We start from the raw sequence: 21,365 nt of genomic DNA on the forward strand, positions 1-21,365 counted from the left end.
TGTTTTGTTCTGTTTTGTTTTCCTTGCCTCATGTTCATCCCTTTGAGGAGAATCATGAGTGTTTTCTACAGACATGGGAGTGATGTGTTTAGTTTTGGTTTCTTAGATTTGCCCTACCAATGACCCACAGAGCACGGATGGCTTTTGCCCTGGAGATCAACATTCTTCCTCATCCTCAGTAAGTTCCTGCCTCTACCCTTCTTCCCTGAAGTTTACTCTTTTGCTTCATGTTTCTGAAGGCTCACTGTGTCCAAACTTTCCAGATAAGACTGCATTGAAACGACACCAGACTGACATTCTTTTACCGTTTTTCTTAAAATGTATCTATACAGGAGGGTTGGACAACCTGCTTTGGTAATACTTCTCACTAATACTAATTTCTTCCTCTTGGCTCTCTGTGAAGTGGACTTGTGACACATTCCTATGGTAGGTTAGGGGGGCGCTGTAGCAGTCAGGAGGATGTCAGTCATTTCCCACCTCTGCGTCAGTGAGCCTTGCTGTGCACTCATCAGTCTCAGGCAGGTGTGAGCAAGTGTGTGTTGTCTCCGTAGTGAGCCAGGTTCTCTCACTGTCCCTATTTTTACAGATGATGATATGAAATCATTAGGCAAAGGTTAGTAAATGGCAGAGCAGGGATTTGAACCTACATCTAACTCATGTTTTTAACTGCTAAGCTATGAAGTGTTCATACATCTAAGTCACAAAATAGTTTGAATCTGTTTATCTGGACTTGAGGGCTATTTTCATAAGCAGCTGAGGGTGAGTCTAGACAGGCAACAGAATTTTATCTACCATCCTCCTGTTTTCCATGTTACATGGCTGGATACTTTCCAGACAGCATATGCCTTTTTATGATCTTGGCTTCTTCTTTTCTAGATTTGTGATGTAGCGTATTTTATCTTTTCACTGCCTCTTAAATTTTTTCCTAAAAGCTCTTTTAGTATCAAAGAACATAATCTGTTTTGAGTTCACAGCTATTTGTTGAGTATGGGCCATCACTGTTATTACCACTTTGGAAACACAGGCTCCTGCCTAAACATTTGTTTTCCCATCTGGCCCATCTGAGAGCCCAGTTATGTGGGTGTGAGAACCCAGCCACTTTTTGTCCCTCCACACATTCACATGCCTCCTCTTGCCTGGTGTGCTGCCAGCCCTGGATGTGCCTGGCAGAACCAGATATGCCACCTGTCCTGCGCAATGGAGGAAAGTGAAAAGTAAACAGTTGGTGCTCTAATAGAGGTGTGATGGGTGGAGACGGTGGGGGCTGGTGAGCAGAGGAAAGGATCAGGAAGGGCTCCACGGAGGAACTGTCAACTGGGAGTGGCCTTTGGAGCACGGGTGGCCTTCTTGCTCAGAGCTGGGTCATGTGATGTGCCTGCCTTTTGTGTATGAACCAGCACTGGCGATGGGAAGGCCTCGATGTGCAGGCCATGATGGACACCTGGACACTGCAGAAGGGCTTTCCTCTGATAACCGTCACGGTGAGAGGGAGGAACGTGCACCTGAAGCAGCAGCATTATATGAAGGCCTCTGACGACGCCCCAGAGACTGGGTAATGTTCACAGAGTGAAGCTCACTTTGCTGCTTCGATAAGTCCATCTGTACTGTAGAATGAAGGCTTGCTTATGAAATAGCTCCCTTACCTCTATCTCTAAACTCTTTCAGTTGAGTCTATGTATGAAGGTGGCACACTACCTCCCATCTTCCCAAGAAAATTAAGGACACTTTAAACTTTAGTTAATTTCAATAAAGTTGACATATAATTACTTTAATGTTCTCATGATTTGTAGTTTGATAGGATAGTAATTTCTGATCCTTGTCTTGTGCATTTGGGTTGGAGGTAAGGGCAAAATAATTAGGCAATTTATTGGAATTACGAGATTTAGTTGTATTTTTTTGGAACTATGAGTTAGATCTTGGAACTTGTTTGTTAGCTTAAAGCTACAAAAGGGTATCACTGAAAACAGGAGGCTGCAACTTTGAGTGACCCTGGATGGACACTAAACCAGTTCTTTCTTATCTTATGCCACTTGTCCTGTGTGATGGAGGAAAGTGAAAAGTAAACAGTGGGTGCTCTAATGGAGGTGCGATGGGTGAAAACAGTGGGGGCTGGGGCCAGAGCAGTGGGCTGGGGAGCAGAGGAAGGGATAATAATTTGAAATAATCTCAGACTTACAGAGAAGCCCCAAGAATAGTGCAAAAAATTCCCATATGTCCTTTATCCAGATATATGTTAACTCTTTACTTTCTTTATCCTTCTCTCTGTGTCTGTGAATGCGTGTATATATATATATATATATATAAATATATATACATTCAAATGTATATATATGTATGTGTATGTATGTATATACCTACCAAGTGGATTTGAGACATCTCCATGATAGAGTGGGGTGGCATTATAGCAGTCAGGAGGATATGTTAGGCATTTCCAAAGCTCTGCAATTGTGCAAAGACAAATAATGGCAGTGAGCATTATTTGTATAACTGTGGTGCATGTTTATGTGTGCCCATATGTATATACATACATGTATCCCATACATTTTTCTAAACTGTTGGAGAGTAAGTTGGAGACATGAAGCTCCACCCCTTTACCCGTAAATACTTCAGTGTGGTATTGTTTTAAAAAAACAAGAACATTTGCTTATACAACCACAGTACAATGATCAAAATTAAGAAATGAACTTGATAGAATACTTTGATCTATTTGTGAACCTCTTTTAACTTTTTCCACTTGCCCTAAAAATATCTTTATAGCAAAACAGAAGATAAATTCTGGTTCAGAATTTAATAATAATGGATCACATATGGTATTTATTAATAGTTGACACATCATTTTGGTCCTTATTTTCTTGGAAACAGCTCTTTAGGCTTCATGTTTCTTGATAGTAACATTTCTGAAGAACACAGGACAGTTATTTTATAGAACATCCTTCAGCATCCTTCACTATAAAGGGTTCAAGGCTCACTTGAGACCGTATTCCTTCAACTTGGTTTTTTGCTGTTTCTTCATGATCAGATTAAGAGTCTGCCATCATGGGCATGAGTTCTACAGAAGTGATGTTGTGTCTCTCTCAGCATACGATTTAGGAGCACATGAGGTTGATTTGTACTAGCAATCAGTGTCATAAAGTCAGGCCTCCGAGCTCCTACCAGCCAATCACTGTAAAGGATTCAAGGCTCACTTGAGACCAGATTCCTAGCTCTGCTCAGAGATCCAAAAAGCGTGCGTGGTGCCTGTGCTGACACACCTTGCAAAGCTGGAGGACAGACTGGAGTTATCCCGAGAGTCTGGCCACCACAGCTTTAGTACCATCCCATCCTAAACTAGCTGGTGCTTGGCACATGGCAGGTGATTGAATAGCTGCTTGTAGAATCAAATCAACAATCCAGTCTTCCTTTCCTTTAGGTACCTGTGGCATGTTCCACTGACATTCATTACCAGCAAATCAGACACGGTCCATAGATTTTTGCTGAAAGCAAAGACAGGTAATTTAACTTTTTTAAAATTTGAGACAGATTCTCACTCTGTCACCCTGGGTAGAATGCCCTGGCATCATAGCTCACAGCAACAAATTCCTGGATTTAAGTGATCCTTTTGCCTTAGCCTCCCAAGTAGCTGGGACTGTGGGCACCCACCACAATGCCCAGCTAGTTTTTAATTTTTATTTTATTTTTTGCAGTTTTTGACTGGGGCTGGGTTTGAACCCGCCACCTCTGGCATATGGGGCCGGCACCCTACTCTTTTGAGCCACAGGGGCAACCTCTAGTTTTTTATTTTTCAGTAGAGACAGGGTCTTGCTTCTGCTCTGACTGGTCTTGAACTCCTGAGCTCAGGCGATCTACCTGCCTCGGCCACCCAGAGTGCTAGGAGTATAGTCATGAGCCACTGGGTCCAGCCAGAATTGAATAGGATTTAAATACTAAGTTACTTTTGCTATTTATCTTGGTTAAAATAAAAAAGGATCAGATTGAAAATACTTTCTGATTTTACAAAAAAATGACCAATATCTTACCATATAGATGCAGGGGTCCTCAAACTTTTTAAACAGGGGGGCAGTTCGCTGTCCCTCAGACTGTTGGAGGGCCGGACTGTAGTTAAGAAAAAAAAAAATGAACAAATTCCTATGCACACTGCATGTATCTTATTTTGAAGTAAAAAAACAAAATGGGAACAAATACAATCACACTGCCGCATGTGGCCCACGGGCTGTAGTTTGAGGACCCCTGAGAGATTAAAACAGTTGATTTATGGAATGCTAAATAAGAAGTATTACTAGTGAAAATTCCCTTTTGTTAACATTGCTGAGTTGTATCATGTGCAGGGTTGCATTCTATTCACTGATTTGTAAGTCTCACAGAGTGGGTGTCTAAAGCTAGAGTTGGTTTTTGTCTATTGAGTTGCTATTTTCTGTTTTCTAAAAGAAATAAGCGATGATTTCAGATTGTTCTGTATTAAATTCTTCTCTGATTTTCTTGTCCAGTCTCTGATCAGAAAAGCTTTCATGAGACAAGCGGGTGAATGGAGCTATGATTTATTTTATTTGCTCTAGATGTGCTCATTCTCCCAGAGGAGGTGGAATGGATCAAATTCAACGTGGGAATGAATGGCTATTACATTGTGCATTATGAGGGTGAAGGCTGGGATTCTCTGACTGGCCTTTTAAAAGGAACACACAGAGCCATCAGCAGCCAGGATCGGGCGAGTCTCATTCACAACGCGTTCCAGCTGGCCAGGTGACATGAGCTGCATGGAGTTGGAGGCTCATTTCTGAAAGTAGCTGTTCCAGATCAAATTCTTGATTTCTAAAATGATTGATCACTATGAAGAGGTTGAAAGGTGTTTTCCCACAAGTTCGAATGATCCAAAATTGCTTTTAGCCTTATGGTTAACATTAACTTTTTGTTTGTGACTGCTAAAGGAATCTAAAGGAAGGAATCTGTATCTTTTTATTTTTCCTTATTCATTTATTCATTTCAGATTGATATAAAGGTAGAAATGATTAGGTTACAATGCTTGCATTGGTTAGGTAAGGTCCCCATGGTAGTTGTGCCCTCACCCAGGAGGTGTGTCATACACCCTTACATTGTGCCCATTAGGTGGGGCCCCTCCCTTCTCCTTCCACCCTTCCTCTCCCAAACTTGAATTAAATTGAGTTTTTCTCTTATGTGGGCATGAATTAGTTTGTCTACTGGCAGGAATTCCTGCCCTTGAAATCCTCTCTATAGCATGTTTTTGCTCGAATCTTAGCAGTCTTATGTTCCCTATGTAAGTAAATATCCTACTGGCAGGGCTTTAACAGCCCTCTGTGTGTGTGTGGGTATGTTCAGAGGCTTTTTGTTTCTCAGTGGAGAAGAGGTGTTTACTGTAGGCACTCATACTTTTGACGGAATCTAACCAGGCTTCCTGAAGGATTGTTGCCTGGATCCCCATCTTACCCTGGATGTTTGGCCCATAGGCCACTGTTCCATGGGGACAAATGCTGGCATGCTTCCATTGTGTTGTGCCCAGTGTTAGCCTCTGCTGTTATTAGTTAAGAGAATTCCCGTTGTAAACAGGCCAGACATTGTGTTGTGTGAGACAAAACAGAGACTAATGTAACGGTTGTTATATGTAAGACATGTTTATCTGATGGAATGTTTTGCTAGAAGATTAAAGTGCATTTTGAAGCAAAAAGTTGACATCCTGGATTTTCTTTTAAACCACTAACCATGGTGTCTCTTGGACAGCATTGGAAAGGTATCGATTGAAAAAGCCTTGGACTTAGCCCTATACTTGAAACATGAAACTGAAATTCTGCCCGTGTTCCAAGGTTTGAATGAGCTGATACCTATATATAAGTTAATGGAGAAAAGAGACATGAATGAAGTGGAAACTCAATTCAAGGTAAGAGCCTGGAATGAGGAGAATCTGTAAGTGTGTTTTGTGTGTGTATGAAAAAGAGTGCCAATCGGTGTGTGTGTGCGTGTCTTCATACACATATTAAGGAAAAGTAAATAAAAATTCAGTATTTGGATTAGCAAAGACTTTTGTTTTATTTGGCACTAAAAATAGGAACAGCATTTTTAAGACTTCACACTTAATTTTCATGAATTTGTTATTCCCTTCATTTCACAAATCCTTTATTTCATTTTACTAATGTTAAGATTTTCTAGGACTCAGTAGCACTTGAGGAAGAAGCACAGAATTGTTATTTTTGGCAAAATGTCATGATGTCCTGTTGCATAATTTGCTCTGAAAATTTAGTGATATAAACTGTCTCTTTTAGTTTATAAAACTGGCGATTCATCCTGATTTTAAGTAGATAGGATAACTTATAAAAGGTTGCTATGCAAATTCCAGAATCATTCATCATTCTTTGTTTCTGACTATAATTAAATATAAACAGAGCTGCATGGTTTTTCAAATACTATGTGGATTCAGCTTTAAAAATTAGCCCCCATCACCTGAGGCCGTATAGGATTATGTGAACATGAAATGATCTGTGGCCATAGTACCACACATGTCACTACCTCCCTGTCTGGCACCCACAGGCCTTCCTCATCAGGCTGCTGAGGGATCTCATTGACAGGCAGGCGTGGGCTGACGAAGGCTCTGTGACAGAGCGGCTGCTGCGGAGCCGGCTTCTGCTGCTGGCCTGCGTGCGTGGGTACCAGCCCTGTGTGCAGAGGGCGGAAGGCTATTTCAGAAGGTGGAAGGAATCTGGTGGAAATTTGAGGTCAGTCACTACAGAATAATTTGTTGATGTAGAAGGTTATGTTTTCTGTTTTTTAGCCTCAATGCTAAACATTGAGAAAAACAAAAAGATTAAGCAAGTCTCTCCTGCTACCCTTTTTTGGGAAATAAATTGCTTTCTAAGACTTACCTATGTAGCTCCCAGCTTTCTGTTTTAAGAAATGCCAGGAGGGAATTTTTGTCCATAAAAGCCAAGTTATCTGTGGAGTTTAGAGATCAGAGTGACTTTCGTTTTGTGCAGCCAATACAAGGTCTCACTGAACAGCCACACAGAATTTTCTGGCAGCTTCTTCAGGTCTCCAAAGGCCTTGACGGGTCCAGGGTGAAGGCACTAAGCAAGACAGAAACTCACCATATCTGGAAATCCCTATTCTTGGTATACTTTATTCCTTTTCTGTTTGGAACTTAAATCCCATCTAGGAAACAAATATGCCAATAATCTACACACTTCCATTCAAAGAAATAATGTATAAGCAGTAGTCTTGTTGGGTTCCTGACTTGTGAACATGGCATAAATGTTGAATCTAGTTTGAATTTCCTTCCTCTGAATTGAAAGGTGACCACCTATGGTGTCACCCAGCATCATTAAGGTAGGTTAGATATATAGGTTCTTATAAAAGGGGCATGTCACATTATGTTTTGGAGAAGGCTATTAAAACCCAATTTTAGATATTTTCTCTTCCTCTTTCATAAAATGTCACTGAAGGAAAGAAACAGGTTTTGTTCTTTTTTTCTTTTCCTCTTTTTGAGACAGAGTCTCACTCTGTCACCCTGGGTAGAGTGCTATGGTGTCATACCTCACAGCAACCTCAAACTCTTGGGCTCAAGGGATCTTCTTGCCTCAGCCTCCTGAGTAGCTGGGACTCAAGGTGCCTGCCACAAAGCCTGGCTATTTTTAGAGACAATCTCACTCTTGCTCAAGCTGGTCTCCAACTCCTGAGCTCAAGTAATCCACCCGCCTCGGCCTCCTAAGTAGCTGGGTCTACAGGTGTGAGCCACCACACCTGGCCAGAAGTAGTGTTTGCTGATATTTACACATATGCATCTCTGACTGTGAGGCTAGTTCATTAGTCTGAGTGTATTCTTTTCCACAGCCTACCAAATGATGTGACCTTGGCGGTGTTTGCTGTGGGGGCCCAGAACACTGAAGGCTGGGATTTTCTTTATAATAAATATCAGTCTTCTTTATCCAGTGCTGAGAAAGAGCAAGTTGAATTTGCCCTCTGTATGAGCCAGAATAAGGACAAGCTTCAGTGGTGAGTTATCATCAGTGTTCCTGGGCCAAGGGATTAAATTACATCAGAACCATCCTCGCATCTACTTGTGTTCTCTTGCCAGGAATTGCCTGTTCTGCTGGCAACATTACTGCAAGTGGGCACACGTCTAATGAAAATGACGCATAATTAGGGAGAACTAGGTGTTAGGAAAGACATTTAAAGCTGTATAACCTTTGTTTATCTTTAAACTGATAATGTTCTTGAAATGTTTGCTACAGATAGTCTTCTTTTACTCTTCTTTGAGCAAATGAGGGAATGTATGAGAAGGGGTGTTTCAGACACTATGTAAATGCTATTAATAGTTTTTATTATTATGTAGCTATTGGCACACTGGTGTTTCTCTTTAAGAAATTATTTTGCTGCAGTCATTTATAACTGTTTCATCACCTATTAATTGCTAACATTTCTTCTCTTCATCCTTCCAGGCTACTAGACCAAAGTTTTAAGGGAGACATAATAAAAACTCAGGAGTTTCCAGGTATTCTTACACTTATCGGCAGAAACCCAGTAGGATATCCATTGGCCTGGCAGTTTCTGAGGGAAAATTGGAACAAACTTGTACAAAAGTAAGTAGTACCAAAAATTGTGGCATGACTGTGTAAGTTCCTGCTGTCACCTCACGGTATTTTAGGTGTGATGTTTATGAAACAACAATAAAATTTCAGGGGATTTTTGAAGGTTTTTTAAAATTGAAGGTAGACATTATTAGTACTTAAAATATCCTTAGAAAACAAAAAACTCTAATTCAATGCTAACAATGAAGCTGGACAGCGACACTTCCCATTCCATCTGGGATAACCCCTCCTGCACCCAGGACTCACCTGAAGCCTCCTCTGCCTTCAGCACTTCTACTCATTTGCTTCTGCATTGGTCTGACTCTTGAAGTGTTTTCTGCCTCCATTTTCCTTTGGCTATTTAACTTTTTCTTTTGATGTTAGTATTTTTTTTTTTTTTTTTTTTAACAACTGGATCTTACTCAATGGAGGACAGAAATCTTTTTCATGCCTGGTCAGTTTTTAGTCAAATGCTGTTATATATATGAGGCCCTTAAAAATTATGTTGAATGAATAAATATGTCACAAAACATTTTGACAATTTTGGTTCCTAGGTTTGAACTTGGTTCACCTTCCATAGCCCACATGGTGATGGGCACAACAAATCAATTCTCCACAAGAACATGGCTTGAAGAGGTAAAAAAGAAAAAAAAAAATTCTTCTTAAATTTATGACAAATAGTTAATATGGGGTAGACAAAACGGATTGGGGGGGCATGACGGATTAGCAATAGATTTTGTCATTTACAATTTGTTTTTGGGTGCTATAAAGCAAAAAGCAATTGCAAGTCAACTTCAGAAAACTGTGCCTCTTCTCACACACACACAAGAGTCTTAGCTCTGCCACTAACAGTGTTAGGTCTTAACAAGTTGGAGGCTCCAAAGATGAATAAGGCCAGGAGAGAGTGACAAGGGGCAGATGGATGGTGATATGTCCTACAGAATGATTAGCAGACATTTGAGAAGATGCTAAAGCAAACACCAACATTTAGAAGAGTGTTCTATACAAAGACCCTGGGCTAAAGCCTGGAAATGAAAGATTCTGAGGCATTGTCATAGTGGGGAGCAACCTATGGCTCTATACAGTGGGTGGCATCCTGAGCCCTTCTGGCCCTGCCTCCAGCACATGCACCACATCTGTGCACATCTCTTCTCTGCTCTTATACTCATCCCACCTCACAGGCCTCTCGCCTGGCCTCCCCCCTGTCACTTTGCCACTAGCAAATCATCTCCCACATTTAACACTCAAATGAGCCCATGATGGACACTGCCTTCTTGAAATTCTGCCTATTGTTCTTAAAATAAATTCCAAAGCCCTCCTTCCCATGGAAGGTCCCATGATGACCTGGCTTCTGCCAACCTCTCTACCCAGTTCCTGTAGCTCTTCTGGTTCACTCTCTCACAGCACTTGGGTCACACAGCCTTCTCCTGCCCTTGGGCCACCAGATGTTTCTCCTGTCTTTAAGCCTTTGCTGTTTTCCTTTTATCTGCCTGGCTTACTCTTTCCCCAGCTTTTCACTAGAAAGGCTCACTGTATCTTTCAGAGGTTCCAGTTCAAATGTCACCTTCTGCTATCATGTTTAAAGCAGGTCACCCTCTCCCCAGTCACTACCATGCACCTAACATATGCTCTTCACAGCAGTTTGTTTACTGTAATCATGACTTCCTGCCTCCCTCCCCGAGGATAGACTGAAAGTTCCATCATGACTTCCTGCCTCCCTCCCCAAGGATAGACTGTAAGTTCCTTCATGACTTCCTGCCTTCCTTCCACACTCCGTGGACTATGAGCTCCATCATGACTCCCTCTCCCCAGAGGGTCTGTGAGTTCCAAGAAGGCAGGGTGCCTGCCTGACTCACTGCCTTATCCTCAGTGTCTAGACCAGCAGTTCTCAATCTGTGGGTCGCAACCCCTTTGTAACAATGAAAATACATTGCAGCATTAGGAAGGTTTGAGAACCACTGGTCTAGACAGTAATCACTGCAGAGGGATGAATAGGGACCAGTGTAAAATACTGGTGAAGAATTGTTGAGGTTGGGCTGTGTACTTTGCCCACATCATACAACTACATCCTCCCCACTCCCCTACAGTGTAGGTACTGTTGAGACACTACATTTACTAGGCAGGTGAGGGTAGAAGAGACAGTTGGGGTCAGGAAAAAGGTAAGAGCAAGGTTAATAGCTGGCTTTAGCAGTGCTGTCATGAGGGAGTACTTCAGGACTAATTAAATAATTTGACCATTAGTTAAATTATTGATGTGGTTTGATGGCTGAGAAGTGCCCAAAGTTGAGCTTTAATTGAGTGGAAATTAATGTTGAGTTTGGAGAGTATGAAACCATAGGGTGAACCATACAGCTGAAGGCAGGACAGTGAAAAAGTGTTTTCCAGGTTGTTACATGGGAGGCCATGCCTTTAGCTCATTGAAAAGTTGCACTTTAGGGCAGCTCAAAGGAGTAGGGCGCCGGCCCCATATGCTGGAGGTAGTGGGTTCAAATCCAGCCCTTGCCAAAAACTGCAAAAAAAAAAAAAAAAAAAGTTGCACTGTACTTAGTATGATTTTAAAACTCTGCATCATTTAAAATTGGAATTTGATCTTCCTAAAGCCTCTTTTTACCCACTTTTTCTAAACTTTCCATGTGCTGTTATGACATAAAATGCTGAGGAGCAAGCTGTCTGGATTCCATGCTGAGTAGGTGATACATCGCCTACTCTGCCTCCTGACTACACAGATGGGTGGAGTATTGCTTCGTGGCCTTTTGGCTAAGATCAAATGTCAAAATGGAGTAAATGCTGTGAGAATTTATGGGAAAAGGGTAAGAACCCTTAAGGTGGAAGAGAACAGCACAATGGTCATTGCTGTGGCAAAGTCAGCAATTCCTCATGCGAAGTTCAGGGATTTCTGAGATGAAACACGAACAAAGATATCTTTCAGGAGTTGGCCAAGAGTCTCTTGTCGCTTTAAAACCATGAAGAACTTTATTTAGATTTTGTCTTAAGGGCATGATGCATGTATTATGAATAAGGATAAAAAAATTGTCAAGGTTTGCGTCTTACCACTCTGAGAACCCCATTCTCCAGTGTTTCTGTAATAACACACAAGGCCAGGCCCACAGAGGAAGACTGCACTTACATGGTTTAAACTGTTTTGCTTGGCAAAGAAGATACTCTGCACATTTTGCTTGTTAGATATCATGTTAAAAAAAATTAAGTTTGCATCTGTGTGTATAGAACAGAATCCAGATTAAATAGACACATTCAATTCAACCTTAATTACAAAATGGTAAACAGTGAAGTCTTTTTCATTCTGGCAACTGTGTGAACACATAAAGGAGCTGCAGATAAAAAAAACAGGAGAGGTCTTATAGCCGGGCGTTGTGGCGGGCGCCTGTAGTCCCAGCTGCGTGGGAGGCTGAGGCAAGAGAATCGCGTAAGCCCAAGAGTTAGAGGTTGCTGTGAGCCGTGTGACGCCACGGCACTCTACCTGAGGGTGGTACAGTGAGACTCTGTCTCTACAAAAAAAAAAAAAAAAAACAGGAGACCTTATACCCTGAGGTGCGAGGCCATTTCATAGGGCTTACATTTATGTGTCACAATCACATCTGGGCACTGGAGCTGTATAGAATTTTGACAAATGTTGGAATTTTGGCTTTGGTTTTCTTTTAGCTAGCCTAGTGTTATATTTGCTTAATGTAATAAAATTAACTTACTAAAAAAAAAACCAATTTTTTCCCCCACAAGGTAAAAGGATTCTTCAGCTCTTTGAAAAAAAATGGTTCTCAGCTTAGGTGTGTCCAACAAACAATTGAAACCATTGAAGAAAATATACGCTGGATGGATAAGAATTTTGATAAAATCAGAGTATGGCTGCAAAATGAAAAGCTGGAACTGTTGTAACAAGTGTTCTGTTCCCTGCCTGGTTCCTCTTATCTATAATCACCAAAATTTTGCTGAATGTATTTTCAAACTAGAGATGGTTATTTTGGCTCCAGCTGAAGATACTTCCTTTCCTTTTGACCTTTTATTCATGAGACTATTTCTTTTCTTTTTTTTTTTTTTTCATGAGACTATTTCTAAGAAAGCTGTTAGTTTTTCCATCAATGTGCTGTTGCTACATTGACAGGTGTCCTGTGATGTCAAGTGGCAGGTTCCTTACCATAAAGGAACAACAGAACATCTATTTTCCTGTCCTAAACCCTGTGCCCCATCTGTTTGTCACTCATAAACTGTTTTATCAATTTCATGGAAAGACTTGGAACAGTGAAGACTACTAACAGTGGACACCTGGATCCCACACACAGCTGGATTGTGGCTGTGTCCCTGCTCTCCTGTTGGCCCATCCAGATCCGCCATTCACCCTGCTCCTTCCTTGCTCCTTGCCTGGTTACCGATGTGTAGGACGATTCATCAGGCTTCCTGCCTGTTAGATTTTGGGCTCAGGAGGATGGTGCTGGGGTGTGGGGAGGGGGCGAGTGGAGGTGCTTCCCTCGGTCTCTGCTGACCACCCCCCTTACCTCCTGACAGGAGGTGGCGGCCCTCTCCCACACAGACTTCTCCAGCTCTGCTTCCTCCTCTCACCCTTCAGGACTAGGGGCCTCAGTGGGTCCTGGGGTTTTTTGTGGTTTCCTTACACCTCAGCTCCACCTTGCAAAACTCCTTTCATAGAACCCTCCTCAGGTAATTCTAATTTCAGTGTTGTCTGTTTCCCTGGGCCTCTGAGCCAGAGACTCTTCAGAAAGAGTGTGTTCAGATCTGCAAGGAAAACTTTTCACTTGCAGTAATACCAGATAGCTGTCAACCATTAGGGAGGGAGGTGATATTCTTCTCTTTCTGCTTGGCCTAGTTTATAACTCCTAAATAACTCATTATTGGCACTTATTGCCAATAAATTATTGCAGAGTCATCAATAGATAATCACATATTGTGAAGTGGAAAATAGCTTGTATGGCTTTGAAGTCACATATGAATTTTTTTAATATATGACAGAAATTTCAAGATAAAGGAATATGCTTGATATGAGAAATGTCAAAATGTGTTGCTGTAATACTCTATGAATAGAATCACGTTTCTGGATTTAAATGTATTTCCAATTCCATTTTTATACTTAATGCATAGTTAATGGTTTGAGAACAAAAAACAGAAACAGAAATCACTGGTAATTCAACCCCAGGCTATTTTCCTTCTAAAAAAGCATACAAAGCCAAGATTTTAATGTAAAATATTTTGCTTTAATTATATTTTTATATTTTGATTGAAACAAGGAAACACTGATTTTCAGTTTTGGTCACCTGAGGAACCTATCTGCATTTCCTTTTGAAAAGCCCATTTTGTAAACAGATACAATATTACCATAACAGCGTGCTGACAATTTTTTGGTAATAAAAAATGTCTGTTTCTTCCCTCTAAGCAGACATTTGTGATTATTTGTGATTATTTTCTCCTAATTAGATAACAAAAGGCCTCTGCCTTCACTCTCCTATGTTACCCCAGTCATCCTTAGTTACCAGTAAACAGTAAGAGAGAAACTTAACCAGTCTCAGAGAAACTTCTCATAAAAAAAGAAGGCATATTCAGAGTACCTTCAATAAATGTTTACTTCTACAGGCATTTTTAAACCTCTGGAATTTGGTATGTCATTAAAAATGCTTCTGTAAATCCACAGATGTTAGTAATACTACAGCCACACCTTTACAACCACATTAGTCAATGTCAAAGGTTTCAATGTCTTTCTTGTTTAAATAAACAAAAAAGGAAACACCTATTCTTCCCAAATGGAAGAATAAGATACACAGTTAAAATCTTTAGGGAATACACAGTTATGATTTAATAAAAAAAAAAAAATCTTTAGGGAATACACAGTTATGATTTAATAAAAAAAAAAAAAAGAAGAAGAAGAAGGGTTTTTTGTTTGTTTTCTGCCTTCCTTAAAAATAGGATAATGACTGCATCTCTGATAAGACAGACACATTTTAAGCAAGTACAGTTTGAAATCCCATAAGTAACTTTTACAGAGTATTTTTAGGGAATATTAACTAAATTTGATGCCCCTTATAAATGGTGCTATTTAAAAAAAAAAAAAATGGTACTATTATTTTTGTTTGCCCTGCCCCCATTAGACAGTATGGGTGATATTAGTGAAGTCAGTTAAGTCCTAACAAAAGCTTTAAACCAGCAGTTCTCAATCTGTGGGTCACAACCCCTTTGTTAACAATGAAAATACATTGCAGCATTAGGAAGGTTGAGACCACTGCTCTAAACCAATGCTAAGGAATTTGTTTGCTTTGGAAATAAATTCCAGATCTGCTCTATGTTATGTACCTGACATCCATTCACTACCAGAAAATATAGATGAAATTAAATATTCATCAAATCCCATCAATGACATCAGTGCAGTGTTCACAAGCTAGTCACTGTGGAAGGTCTGAGAAACCATTCAAAGTTGTAAGACATCAGAGCCTGGTTCTTAAATTGTTGTGGGGGGAAAAGCAGATTTTAAATTTCAGATGTATGTAGATATATATGTATGTATATATACTTTTTTTTTTTTTTTTTCTTGGCTGGGGCTGGGTTTGAACCCACCACCTCTGGCATATGGGGCCGGAGCCCTACTCCTTTGATCACAGGTGCCACCTATATATATATATATTTTTTTTAAAGTGGAATTTTTTTTTTTTTGTATTAGGTAACGTAACTTCCATAAAGCCTCATGCTATACAGTGGAAAGACTGATGTGGCAATGGCTGCAAGCAAAGAATTGTGCTAAGGTTTTGTATAAAGAATAGAAAGCACAGTTAGCACAGTTTAGCAACACAATCAGCCAAGAGAGTTCAAACCCATTTCCTGTTCTCAAAACTTGCCGACCACTGACTTGTCTGGCCTGTAGTTCGCTGACTTAACTGAAGATTGCTGTGTTTTGGGTTGACCTGAAGGTGCAGAAGCCCCCACACGTGGCAAAGAAGAGTTCAAACTGGGAAGAGTTCAGTGTTTCCTGGTTTCTCCAGGGATTTGACTTACTTTACTGCTCACAGCCCAAGAGGGACTTTGTGCCTAATTGCCCCCACCACCAAATCAAGTACAGTTCAAAAACCCAAGAGGAAAGGGGTAGGTAATAAGAAATCAGAACATCGAAGAATGTTTAAAGCATTTTGTTAATGCTAACAAAAAAAAACAAGTTGCAAACTGAAAACTATTGAGATCTATAGGCACTGTGTGTACAAGGTGCAAAAGTTTGCAAAGGTTTTCTCTCTCTCTTTTTTTTTTTGGTGTTGCTTTAAGAAACTTTATCAAATATATTTATTACAAATATAAAGCTTCCTTTCTCTCCCAACCAAAGGCAATTAAAAAAAATTCAAAGTTTATCAATACTCAGCACAATTACACAGGTGAACCAGAGTAATTCATTTTCTTTCTGGAAAATAATAACAAACCATGTTTAGGATATCAGAAGATTCAAATCTAGCAGCCACCCAGAAAATATTTTCTGTTGCCAAAGCTTTTTGTTCTTCAAAAGTCACCATTCACCAGCTGAAGATTTTACATGCAGATACCTTGAAAAATTCAAATAAAAAATCCAGTGAAACCATTTGATATGTAATTTTCTTATTATAAGCACAGTATAAGAACACTAACATTTATCACATAAGCACTGCATAACAGTCCACTAGAAGGAACTTATTCTAAGTAAACAAGAGTGGATTATTAACATATTTTTTGTGGTGGGGGAATAGAGCAGTTCTAATCAGTAGTACTCCCTCTTACAGAAAATAAAGATAGATCAATCTAACCTTCATTTTGTTTCTTTTAGGCTTTGGGAAGTGGGTGCTTGTATGTTTTCATGGCTTCATGTAAGACCTCCCATATCTGAAGATTAAGATCAGGACCCAGCTCTCAAATTCCTTCATCTATTGGTTTCCTTTAGTCACCATAATGTAGAATCAAACACAGGACTTTACAAAATTAAGACAAATGCGTTGGTTGTATAGTGGTGAGCTTAGCTGCCTTCCAAAATTAAGACAAATAAAGTGGCCAATGTTTTCCTTTGCCCTTGGTTCCAAAAATCCCTGTAATTTATTTCCCCCAGACACTGAACTTCTCCCCACCCCACATGTTGGTATCTTGGGTAATAATATCTTTCTTAAGGACATTTTGCTAAATTGTAACACGATAATTTTGCTTTGCCATAATAATGGATTCCAAAGACTCAACTAGCTTTGGATAGTCCTTTTCTTTAAGTGTTTGGCCTAATATTTTAAAGAGCTCTTAATTATAAGATTAATGTTTTTATTTATTTATTTGAGACAGAGTCTCAAACTGTTGCCTTCGGTACAGTGCCATGGTGTCACAGCTCACAGCAACGTCTAACTCTAGGGCTTAAGCGATTCTCTTGCCTCAGCCTCCCAAGTACCTGGGACTACAGGCACCCGCCACACACCCGGCTATTTTTTGATTGTAGTTGTCATTGTTGTTTGGCAGGCTTGGGCTGGATTTGAACCCGCCAGGTCCGGTGTATGTGGCTGGTGCCCTAGCTCCTGAGCTACAGGCACCAAGCCAGATTAAGGTTTTTTAAAGTTTCAAGAACACAGCCACCCCATTTAGTGCTTTTCAGAGAATGACTTACAGCTCTGCAGACTGGGCAGTGGGCATTTCATGCCCATGGCATAAGGGAAGCAGGAATGTACAAGAGGTGGGCTCCATGTAACACTGGGGCTGAAGAAGGTGCTATTGTCTTCATTTATATGCTAATTTAAATGTATATTTACATTTCAGCAAATGTCTACATTTACATTTAACTTACCAAATAGCAGTAAACTTTAACTAGTATCTCTTTCACCAGTTTTTGGCTTAGAAGTCCCCTCTGTTGTCTAAAAGGAAAAGCAAAACCATCAATGAGCTTTCTTTTCTGGGTTAGGTCTCCAAAAAACTGATCAACCAGAGGTGCTTTATGAGGAGGGGGGATTCTCAGAATTAAAGAGAGGAAGGACGGCAGTCAGTGGGAAAAGAAGATGGTCCTTTCAAAATTTCTCTTTATTTGGCGCAAATAGTATGAATTCTTTTCCCTCAAGTTTATGAGGTAAAAATAGCCTGAAGTGATCCTAACTTTCTTACTCCAAACTTTTTTCTTTGTTTTTTTTAAGGCCAACGCAGGTAAAGGGAAAAAAAAAAACGCACTCGGGGGCATGCTGGTCAGCTAATCACTCCTCATATAGGGTTATTATGCTCTATTATTTATCTGTTAAAGGGCTGATCAAGTACTTTGTATAACCAGCATTAAATAACAAGAAATGAAGTATGTCATCTGAGACAAAATGGCATAGTTATCAGTCATCAATGCTATTTCTTATATCCTTTAATGGAATCTACTGTAGGAAGATTTCACTATCTTGTTTTTATTATGAGCCTTTTTTTTCTTTTGGTTAAGCAGGCCCAGGCTGGGTTAGAACCTACCACTCCTGGTGCACAGGGCCAGCACTATAACCACTGAGCTACAGAGGCCCACCCTTATTATGAGCTTTGATGCAACTGGATTAGTCTTTTTTTTTTTTTTATTGTTGGGGATTCATTGAGGGTATAATAAGCCAGGTTGGATTAGTCTTTTTAAAGCTACACTTCTAATTACTCATTGTAGTCAGGGGATCATAGTAATAATCACTTGAATCATGTTCATGGAATTGTCTAACTTCCATTTCTGACTACAGCTTCAAAGTTTAAATAATGGAAAGTTCCCAATTTCTATGTTCTAAGTTTATATAACTCTGGTGGCATTTTAATAAGGGCAGGAAATACAGGCAACTTAAGTTGTGTTAAGAACATTTATTTAGATATTTAAAGCACCAGTTGCTTCATATATATAATATACACACACACACTTTTTTAATTCAATTTCTTTAGCAAGGTATGCTATGGGTTAGTGATTTACAAAATTCCTAATAGATTCTAGTAAGCAATTACATGACTGAAATCATAACCCCACTCCATGTCACCATCTCACTGATGTGTGATGTATTTGCTCTGTTTACCTTTGCTGGGTCCTTTGCTTTGCCTTCCTTCTTGGATGCTTTGGAACTGGAAGCAGTCTTCTTGCTCTTATCCTAAAGTAAAGGAAATGTAATGAAGTGATGACTACTATCAGTCCACCTAACCATTAACCACTGACTAAAGTCAAAATAATTCAGACCAATTTTTTTAGCCTGGAGATCTCTAGTTTAATAATGGAAGACTTTGGGCATTTTAGTCATGGTTTATTTTTGAAGACTGGGCTCATTCTGTCACCCAGGCTAGAGTGTCATGGTGGAAACTGTCTCAAGGGATCTTTCTAGCTGGGAGTAAAGGGACATGTCACCACGCTGAGCTAATTTTGTTAATTTTTTTTTTTGTAGAGATAGGTCTCACTATGTTGCCCAGGCTGGTCTTGAACTCCAGTCTCAAAAGATGTCCTCCTGCCTCCACCCCTCCAAGTGCTGGGATGACAGGCACAAGCCACTCCACCTGGTCTTAGAAATGGCTTTTGTGAACAACAGTAAATGTACACAGACATGTTTAAGGCAGGAGGTAAAAAGGACAAGGATGAGAACAATGTGAGTCATGTCAATGCTCTGCCAAATTCAGTGACACACAGTTCACTCAGGCCTTAAGCTTATCTCTGAGATAACAAACGTAGGCAACGGTGTGTAGAAAAGGGAATCCTAATACACTGTTGGTAGCAATGTAGATTGGCAGAGCCATTATGGAAAACAGTATGGAAGTTCCTAAAGAAATTAAAAATAGAACTACCATATGATCCAGCAATCCCTCTTCTGGGTACATACCCAAAGAAGATGAAATTATCACATCAGACAGATGTCTGCAACCCCATGTTCACTCTGGCACTGTTCACAATCACCAAGATTTAGAAACAGCTACATGTCCATCAACACACAAATGAAAAAATAAATACAGCGTGTCTATACATGCAAGAGAGTATTAGAAAGGAGCCTCTGCCATTTGCCAAGACATGGATGGCCTTGGAGGACGTCACTCTGAGGGAAGCAAGCCACGCACAGAAAGACAGATACTGCATTGACCTCACTCACATGTGGAATACACACAAAGAGAAAGATCAAATTGATATAAAGTGAGACTGGACCAGGGGAGGGAGATTAGGGAGGTTAGGTCAGAGGAAATGGAACAGCCAAGGTTCAGGGTAAGTTTAGAGATCTAACATATAACATGAGGGCTGAAGTTAATAAAATCATATTGTATTAGGAATTTTTTTGTAAAATAAGGTGTTAGCCATTCTTGTCCCAAGACATAACTCTGAGATTAGAAGTACATTTATCTGCTTCACTACAGTAACCATTTTACTATCTATATGTAATCCATGATGTCATGTTGTAAGTCTCAAATATACACAATGAAATTTATTTAAAAAAAAAAAAAAACAGGGAGGCAGAGCAAGATGGCAGCCGAGTAACAGCTTTCTTGCATCTGGGCACCGTGAGTCTGGGGAGATAGAACTCCAGGCATCTCTGGCTGGTGGGATCTGCCTATCATCACCCTTGCGCGGATACAGGGAGTCAGCGAGAGACTTCTCGACCCCAAGAGGAGGACTAAAACAGTGGAAAACCGGCAAGTGGTCGCGTGTGTTCAATGGGTCTAAACCTGCCCGCAACTGTAAGCTCAGTAGCAGCGAGACTGCAAACCAGAAAGGCCTTACCTGTGAACTGTTTTGGTGTCTTTGGAATTGGCACTCAGTTGAACTGCCTTGGGGAGAGCCTGAGCGGGAGTGCGGAGAACTTTGGCCGTTGTCTAGGGCCCCAGTCTGAGCCGCTGAGCCAGATGGAGCTAATGGTGTATGGCGTTGGGTCACAGGGAGCCATTGTGAGCGATCTGCCCCAGCAAGATCCGCCCTCAGGGTCGCAGAGCTAAAATTGGGTGGGAGCTGGTAACCCAGCAACCAAGTAGCCTAAGGGCGGGGTCTGAGCCACCTTGCAGCCCTAACCCTCAAGGGCAGAGTGAGACCAGTTTTGGCACACTGGGTAAGTGGATAGCCACTTCAGCAGTGATTCCAGCGACAAGCACTTTCCTGGGAAAACTTCTGCTCAGCAAGTAAACAAGTTCAAAGTGCCTTTTAAGTGGGCTGAAGAGAGATTTAGGGTGTCTACCTGCTGTGGTTTGAGAAATAAGCACCCTCTAATCGTATCAGAACTGTGATTAACATATCATACCCCAGAATACCACGTGTTGCCCAGACAATATTCAATAACATATACATACTGCTTTGTTTTTGGTTCTGTTTTTTCTTTTTTTGGTTTGGTTGTTTTTTTTTTTGTTGTTGTATATTTTGATGTTGTTGATGTTATTTTGTTTTATAAGTTCAACCTTTTCCATACAGATCCTTTTTCTTTCTCAATTTTTCTAGTCTAATTATAATTTCCCATTGCTGCCTTTTTCAATAATTAGAACTTCATTTTTGCTAGTGTTTCTACTGCTATTATTTGGTTTTTCACCCAATTTTATCCCATAAAGTTTTCTGTTTGCCTGTTTTGGTTTGATTTATAGCATTTTTGTCTTTCCTCTCTACTTGGTGGAGGTGGGGTACTGTGTCTGATCAGGTTAGCAAAGAGCTGCTGACCTCAAGGGAACCATCCAACTGGGCACCCCAGAAGGTGGGTTTTTTTAAGGTTGTGTCAAAGTACCCTACTGTACACCTATATTGTTCTGTCTCCCTCTTTCAGTGCCTCTCTTCTTCTTGTCAATATTCCTTTTACCCACCCCCTCTCTTTCTCTATTTTTCTTTTTTTTCCTATCACTCGGTCCTCCTTTCTT

The 21,365-nt window shown here is 40.4% G+C and overlaps 2 protein-coding genes across 16 annotated transcripts in view; one reads left to right on the top strand and one right to left on the bottom strand.

Annotated features, from left to right (window-relative positions):
- Nucleotides 1–17,279, top strand: part of ERAP1 (endoplasmic reticulum aminopeptidase 1) — a 31,852-nt gene extending 14,573 nt beyond the window's left edge. For 2 of the 4 annotated variants that reach the window (XM_053586119.1, XM_053586108.1), the window contains exons 10-19: nucleotides 107–178; nucleotides 1,398–1,552; nucleotides 3,410–3,489; nucleotides 4,554–4,737; nucleotides 5,731–5,887; nucleotides 6,535–6,719; nucleotides 7,831–7,992; nucleotides 8,439–8,579; nucleotides 9,122–9,203; nucleotides 12,303–12,735. In XM_053586119.1, the coding sequence (XP_053442094.1) occupies nucleotides 107–178; nucleotides 1,398–1,552; nucleotides 3,410–3,489; nucleotides 4,554–4,737; nucleotides 5,731–5,887; nucleotides 6,535–6,719; nucleotides 7,831–7,992; nucleotides 8,439–8,579; nucleotides 9,122–9,203; nucleotides 12,303–12,458 (1,374 nt within the window). In that variant the 3' untranslated portion in view covers nucleotides 12,459–12,735. Of the gene's footprint in view, nucleotides 1–106; nucleotides 179–1,397; nucleotides 1,553–3,409; nucleotides 3,490–4,553; nucleotides 4,738–5,730; nucleotides 5,888–6,534; nucleotides 6,720–7,830; nucleotides 7,993–8,438; nucleotides 8,580–9,121; nucleotides 9,204–12,302; nucleotides 12,736–16,365 lie in introns of those variants that run through there. The other 2 variants (XR_008379028.1, XM_053586129.1) reach the window with 2 other exon arrangements.
- The window catches only part of CAST (calpastatin), a 131,842-nt gene continuing 125,548 nt past the window's right edge, over nucleotides 15,072–21,365 (bottom strand). For all 12 annotated transcript variants that reach the window (XM_053586231.1, XM_053586201.1, XM_053586211.1 and 9 more), the window contains 3 exons: nucleotides 18,578–18,649; nucleotides 17,356–17,422; nucleotides 15,072–16,108 (listed from right to left, as the gene is read on the bottom strand). In XM_053586231.1, coding sequence (XP_053442206.1) covers nucleotides 17,372–17,422; nucleotides 18,578–18,649 — 123 coding nt within the window. In that variant the 3' untranslated portion in view covers nucleotides 15,072–16,108; nucleotides 17,356–17,371. The remainder of the gene's footprint in view (nucleotides 16,109–17,355; nucleotides 17,423–18,577; nucleotides 18,650–21,365) is intronic.

This window comes from Nycticebus coucang, chromosome 1 (genome assembly GCF_027406575.1).
Source record: "Nycticebus coucang isolate mNycCou1 chromosome 1, mNycCou1.pri, whole genome shotgun sequence".
In the NCBI taxonomy this organism is placed as follows: Eukaryota; Metazoa; Chordata; class Mammalia; order Primates; family Lorisidae; genus Nycticebus; species Nycticebus coucang.